We start from the raw sequence: 7,500 nt of genomic DNA, 5'->3' as shown, positions 1-7,500 counted from the left end.
AGGCACTGTCTGCGATTCTAATCCCATACACGCTTTGTCAAATTAAGCTAATTGCTCCTCACGGTTCTCTAGCTGTCCGTTCAGTGTTGGCGCTCAACTCTGGTGTTCGTACACTGGCTCTGTAAATGGGAAACAACCATAGTGGCTCGGACCAAGCTATAAACAATCATAACCAATCAACACGGTGCTTTAGGAGCACGGGATGGAGGGGTGTCATTTGATTGACAACCTTTTGCTAAACCGAATCACTGAATGCATCTTGAACAGTCTGAAATCAATGTCACCTATTGCATGCTAGTTAAATCTTGAGATGTTGATATCTTCAATGATAAGCCCACCACACTTATCTTTGACAACTTTTGTTCTTAACTAAAACTACTAACACTGTTACTATAATAAACTTAAGCAAAATAGAATAGAGCCCATTAAATAAAAACTAAAGTGGAACTAAAACTAAATGATTAAGACTGAATACAAACATATTTTAAAAATAAAAACTATTTTGAAAATGGAAAACTATAATTTACAATTCTCACCATGGGTTTGTGTTTGTGTGTGTGTGTGTGTGTGTGTGTGTGTGTGTGTGTGTGTGTGTGCTGTGCCTGTGGGGGGTTCTGTATATACACAGTGAATCTGTGTTTGGTTTGAGGGGTAACAGTTTTTCCATATGTGTTACAGCAACACAGGGCTATTAAAAACAATGCTGTGTGAAAAGAGGTGGGAGTGAGGGAGAGAGGGAGAGTGTGAGAGAAAGAGAGAGTGAGAGAGAGTAGGGATGGAGAGAGAGAGGGAAGAAGAGAGAGACAAAGATGGAGAGAGGCAGGGAAGGAAGGAGGTCTCAAACCAAATATGGCATGGAGAACAGCTCCTCCAGGGACCATTGAACAGAGCCTGGGAAAGCAACAGTCCCAAAGATGAACAAACTCCCTTTGTCAGCAGCGCAACATGGCATCACACAAATGTAATCCAATATCGGCCAGCGTCAGCAAAACTTCACCACCCTTTCTATTTCTCTCTCTCTCTCCCTCTCCCTCTCCCTCTCCCTCTCCCTCTCCTCTCCCTCTCCCTCTCTCTCTCTCTCTCTCTCTCTCTCTCTCTCTCTCTCTCTCTCTCTCTAAAATCAATCTCATCATTTTCACATGGAACACGATTATAGACCAGCTCATCTAAAACACATTAATGAGGCAGTGGAGCTGGTCCTATATCTGCCCGTGACCCGGCCGAGATCAATAGAACACAGAAGGCCTATTCATACGTGAGACAGACAAGCAGTTTGCTTGTGGTATAAGGTGTTGACTGGGGTGTGAGCATTGGTCTCCCTGTGATTGGTTCAGTAACAGAGATTAATATCTGTAATTGGCTGACTAAACGTCAAGCTGACCTGTGATAGGTCAAGCACAATCATTTGGGTGGCGTTAATGCGCAATAGTAACAGTAAGCATTCGGAGGGAATTTCAGATGAGGGGACCAAAGGGATTGGTTTACAGTTTTGGAGGTGTTTTTGTTACAACCAATGAGAGGACAGGTAAGGATGCGTATGCAGAAAGTGTCTGCCACATGGCGGGTTATGTAAATTACCTGTCCATATTTGGAGGCCAGGTGCAGGGGGGTCCAGTAGTTGTTGTCAGACACCTGGGGGTCAGCACCGCTCTCCAGCAACAAGGACGCCACCTCCTTATAGCCGCTGGCACACGCCATATGGAGCTGGAACACACAGGAGACACAGGTCAACACACACACACACAGGGAAACATCACACACACACACACACACACACACACACAGGCAAACAACACACACACACACAGGCAATCACACACACACACACACACACACACCACACACACACACACACACACACACACACACACACACACACACACACACACACACACACACAGGCAATCACACACAGGCAATCAAACACAGGCAATCACACACACACACACACACACAAAGCAGTGAACATACACTGCAGGAAAGGATATGCTGTATATGCACAGCTACTGGGAGTCATGCATTCCCCATGTGTTTATGTGAAGGCAAATGAAACAGCTACAACAGAAGTTAGCGCTACTCACCAGTGTGACGCCATCCTCATTGTGCTGGTTCAAACTGGCTCCTGTGCTGATCAGCTGCCGAACATCAGACAGCATAGTGGATGACCTTTGGGTCCTCATGAGGTGGAGTGAGCTCAGGTCTACACCTGCAGATACACACACACACACACACACACACACACACACACACAACACATTTGCATACCATACACCAACACATTTGCACAAACAAACACATACATTAGAGGTTATACAGTATTTCCGGGCAGTGCTCCAGAGAAGTTGCCCTTACCCTGTGTGTGCAGCCAACTGGTGAGTCCCAATTCCTGGGCAGAAATTCACACACCGCCCCCGCCCCTTCCTCCCCATGGAGCCCTCCGTGCCACTGAGCTGTGACCATCATGAAAGAGACACAATGCCTCAGAAATACAGTCTACCCCCCTCTTTCCCTCTCCCTCTCCCTCCCTCTTTCTCTCTCTTCAATATCTATTTCTCTCCCTTCTGTTTTCCCTATATTTCTTTATACTACTGGAGGCTATGACTCATAAAGTAAGTGTAGCTGTCGGTGACCTCCACACACGTATTTGAGGTCAGTTTCATTTTAATGCCTCACCTCAACCCAACCCTCGCCATCTTTCTATGCCCATTTACTGCTGAACTCATAACAAATGAACTGCATTATTCACACAGCTGTGTGACTGAGTTTTATATAAATATTAATAATGAATTACAATATGAAAATATGCATCAACTGCAACTGCCAACAGATGGCAACTGCCAGTGAGCATTGCTTTGATGATGATTGCAACTGAGGAGGACAAAATCAGCTTGTTGACCATTGGTTAACTGTTCAGATCAGAGTGGAATTTTTCTGGAAGCACACAATGGGAGCAAGGTCACAGTGGCAAGCGTACCAGGCGTGAAAGGGGAAGAAAAAAAGGCAAAAGGGAATCAATGGCTGTTGGATGTTTGACAAACATCGCTAGCATCGTTTTTTTGCGGAGGGCATCGATCAGCCTTCCTCCGCCGTCTATCTGCGTGGGAAGAAGCTCTGCCTTTTTGCAGGTTCCCGTGGAAACGTAACGGAATACTTCACTCCCAGCGACTGTGCTGATGCTTGCCGAACATCTCCCTTGAGGATACCTGCTGTGCATTCTCTTCCTCTCTACCTCTCTTTTTCTTTCTCATTCTCTCTCCCTCACTCTCTTTGTCAAGAGCAAGACATACACGGTCCCAACTGTCTTAATATTTGAACAGTCAATGTAAAGCGTTATCCTTATCACTCAACACACCACAACATTTGACTCTTTTTAAACATAAGGACTCGGCTCTAAACACACAGTGTATGTTAACAAAGCAGGGGAATGCTAGTGTTTCGTGATATGGCTAACAATAGTTCCAGAACAAATTGAATACACCTCAATGTGGGTTTGTCAGACCCAGACTACTGACCATCCCCCTGTGTTGTAAGACAGGATGTCTTTGCAGAGTAAGTGTGTGTGGTAGTAGGTGTCAGTAATATGCGTTTAGAGACACCAAGATGGATGGCTGTCTAAAAGAGTCTAAGGGGGAATTGAGATGGGTGGGCACAGAACACATCCCTATGTGGTTGATGAGGAGCAGGTGTGTGTGTGTGTGTCTGTATGTGTGTGCAGGTGTGTGTGTGCGTATCTGTATGTGTGTGCAGGTGTGTGTGTGTGTGTCTGTATGTGTGTGCAGGTGTGTGTGTGCGTGTCTGTATGTGTGTGCAGGTGTGTGTGTGCGTGTCTGTATGTGTGTGCAGGTCTGTATGTGTGTGCAGGTGTGTGTGTGCGTGTCTGTATGTGTGTGCAGGTGTGAAACACAGAGAGAGTGAGAGAATGAGAGTGTGTGTGTGTCAGAGAGAGAGAGAGAGAGAGATAGAGAGAGAGAGAGAGGGGAAAGGGAGGCACTGCATAGCATGACAGCTGTCACAAGTCAGGCAATCCAATTCATCATGTGATCCTAAGGGGGCTGATTCTTTCCCTCTCTCCATTCTTCTCTCTCAACCTCTCCTTTTCTCTCTCTGGCTGCTTTCTTCCTCTCTCCTTCAGTCTCTCTCTCTCTCTCTCCCTCTCATGTCATTAACTGTCACAGTTTGTTTGTTATTTTGATTCTCACCACACCCAGTCAGTGCACTGTCTCTCTTTCTTTCGCGCTCTCTCTGTCTTTCTCCACCCCCCCCCCCCCCCCCCTCCTTTCACCTCTGTCCCGTCTGTCAGGTGAGATACACTCACTAGTGAGTTCGCCTGAGGGGACTCCTCACCTTCACACACACACGCACACCCACACACACACACCCACACACCCACACCCACACCCACACACACACACACACACACACGCAAACAGAAGAAAGGACAACAAAGGGATGACCTGGCTCTCTGAGAAAGTGGGTCACTTTAGCCCAACTCTGAGAGGTAAAGGAAATTACTTCTCCGAGACAGACTGCACAGAGTGGCCGTGGCAGGGGCAGAGGCAGAGGCAGTGGCAGCGGCAGTGGCAGAGGCAGAGTCAGAGATAGAGGCAGAGGCAGAGGTAGAGGCAGAGGTAGAGGCAGAGGTAGAGGCAGAGGCAGAGGCAGAGGCTCACACGTTTCCTCCAGAGCTCTCCCGGGCTGAAATATGAGCGCCAGGGGTTTGGGAGTGATGAGGTTGGGGGAGCTGCATGGAGATCATTCATCATGGAGGGCTGAGAAGCACTCCAAGATTTCAAGCGCTTTATGAATTTATTGGATGGATGGATCTTCCATCTTCTTCACTATGTGAAAGATGAATGGTGTGTGTGTGTGTGTGTGTGTGTGTGTGTGTGTGTGTGTGTGTGTGTGTGTGTGTGTGTGTGTGTGTGTGTGTGTGTGTGTCTATGCATGCATGCGTGTGTGTGTGTGTGTGTTTGGGCATATATGTGTTTGCACAAATAGTACATGTATATATAAAATTGTGTGTGTCTGTGTGTCTGTGTGTCTGTCTGTGTGTACAAAATAGGGTATTGATGGGTACTTTCAGAGCCTAGTATCCTAGTTTCCATGTTAGCTGTGTTAGCACCGGGCGCCTATCCCCCATGCTGGCCGATTGACTGAGGCCTTACGTGGCTTTCACTTTAGCCCTCCAGGGTGGTGACAAAAATAAATGGCTGCAGGGGAGACTGTGTTAACATTAAGGAACAGCAGCACTTACATGGCCTCCCACCCACACAAATCAAAATACCCTCTCTCTCTCTCTCTCTCTCTCTCTCTCTCTCACACACACACACACACACACACACACACTCATATGCACTTTTCTCGATAGTGTAGTGGATTCCTTGTAACTGCCCACACTGCCATTTTCTTTAATTAAGTTCCCCTAGCCATTCTCTCTTTTCATGCAGAATAATCGAGGCTGGGTGTGACTTATGGGCCCATTCACTGTCTTATTTTCAAATTAAGCCAATAAGTCACAAACGAGGCACAATCGCTGGCGGAGTTCAAGTCATTTTCACCTCCACCATTTCAGCCAGGCTGTTTCCAGAGGAAGAGATAATATGCAAATGACCTGTAGGACACCCTACTGGGAGAGAAATAACGGCAAGGTCTCACCCCTTTATTATCGATGAATACGGCGCTAACCAGACGGTTTTAAACATTTAATCACATCCCATTATATTTTCAACAAAAATGAACGGGGGAAGGGGGTATCTGTGCATCCCCACAAAGCCTTGTGCAACGTCTGTGGCAACTAAGAAAGGGAGAGGGAGAGTATGCTTAAAAGGATAGAGTCTGTGGCAACTAAGAAAGGGAGCGGGAGAGTATGCTTAAAAGGATAGAGTCCGTAATGCGCCCCAGATCAGGGCAAGTAGAAGAGCATCCCAGGTCAAATGCAGACGTAATTATAATTTGTAAAGCCACGTTCTCAGTTAATCACAAGGAATGCAGTACTGAATTTGTAATATGACATCAGTATGTCTGCATGTTACACTGTTTACATTTAGAGAAGCTGCATCATTTAAATATGGCACAGAAATGGACTGGGACGTACCATTCTCCTCCAGGTGGGCGAGCAGGATGTAGCTGCTCTCCGTCCCCTCGGTGGCGTAGTCCAGTGGAATGTTCCCGTTCACGTCCTGCAGCAGCACGTTGGCTCCGGCCTTTCCCCAGCGAGATTTGGGGTACGTCGGTCACGGAGACAGAGAGAAAGCGAGGGACAGGGGAGAAAAAAAGAGAGAGAAGAAAGAAGGAGAGAGAGAGCAGAGGAGACAAACAAAGTCCCATTCATCAGAGGCCCAATCGATGATAAACTAGCTCCAATTATCGCTCTCCCAGCGCTAACCCCCTCAGCTAGGTGCCTGCCTGCCTCGCTGCCTGGCCGTGAGGGGGGGATAAACTACATTAGCAGACAATGCCCAGTTAACTAACTCATTAAGGGGGAGCCTGAGGGGAGGTTAATGGGGTCTCCTGGGCGATGACAGGAGGTAAAGAGGAACGAGGGGAAGGAGTCACATAACGGATGAGTGTTTATAAGTGGTCGGCGAAGAGTGTACATATTTGGGGTCGGACTGGTTTGGGGGAGGCTCGGTTAGGGATGGTTGGTTTGGTGAGGTTATGAGTGAAACTAGGCTCAGATCTTCCTCAAGGGACCCTTTAGGACACCACTGGATCGTAGAGACCAGTTATACTTGTGCTGTGATTATGGTGAGATTTGACTGTAATCACACAATTGCATCAATGTGTACATTTCATTGGATTTATATTTAGTATCTAAAGTACCATGCATCCTTGCCTAAAAAGGATTGTGAGGTATTAAACCCAAAATTGACCAGATGAGCTATTCGGCTGCTAAACGTTAAATGCATTCTGAGGCACTGGACAACAACACAGACTAGACTGAATGGACACAAACAGCAGAGTGTGTGTGACTGTGGGAGGTTACATGGAGCTGTACATTCACTCCTCTGATTGTCTCCCTCACACACACACACACACACACACACACACACACACACAGAGAGACACACACACAGAGAGAGACACACACACACACACAGACACCCACACACACACACAGCTACAGCTACATAAGGTACTAAAACTAACACATTGCCTCTTTGGTTCCTCCATTGTTATTCCAGGCCCATAAATCCTGCCATGTTTTTTTTTCTTCTTCTCCAGGACAATAAAAGACAGGGCTGTGCACTGATGGAGCCCTGTGCTGGTGGAGATAAGAGTGGGAGCACGCTCACTCATTGAATATTTATTGCTAATGGGATCCTAACGAGGGCGTCGCTACGGCGCCCAGATTTATAGAGTGTGTGTGTGGAGTCTGTCTGACCTCTGAGAGAGAGACCGCGAGAGAGTGACACACGGAGGACATGACTCAAGGATCCTCGTGTTGTGTTTCTTCGTGGTGTGTTTTTCTTCCTGTGGTAACGTGTAGCCTATATGTGT

General features: G+C 47.0%; 1 protein-coding gene across 1 annotated transcript in view; it reads right to left on the bottom strand.

Annotated features, from left to right (window-relative positions):
- myo16 (myosin XVI) overlaps positions 1-7,500 on the bottom strand; it is a 118,687-nt gene that overhangs the window by 72,391 nt on the left and 38,796 nt on the right. The window contains exons 5-7 of the mRNA XM_031577904.2: positions 6,095-6,203; positions 2,082-2,206; positions 1,579-1,704 (exon numbers count right to left, since the gene is read on the bottom strand). Of these exons, the coding sequence (XP_031433764.2) occupies positions 1,579-1,704; positions 2,082-2,206; positions 6,095-6,203 (360 nt within the window). The remainder of the gene's footprint in view (positions 1-1,578; positions 1,705-2,081; positions 2,207-6,094; positions 6,204-7,500) is intronic.

This window comes from Clupea harengus, chromosome 2 (assembly GCF_900700415.2).
Source record: "Clupea harengus chromosome 2, Ch_v2.0.2, whole genome shotgun sequence".
Taxonomy (NCBI): Eukaryota; Metazoa; Chordata; class Actinopteri; order Clupeiformes; family Clupeidae; genus Clupea; species Clupea harengus.
The sequence above is the reverse complement of the archived record's forward strand: the minus strand, read 5'-3'. Positions and strand labels throughout refer to the sequence as shown.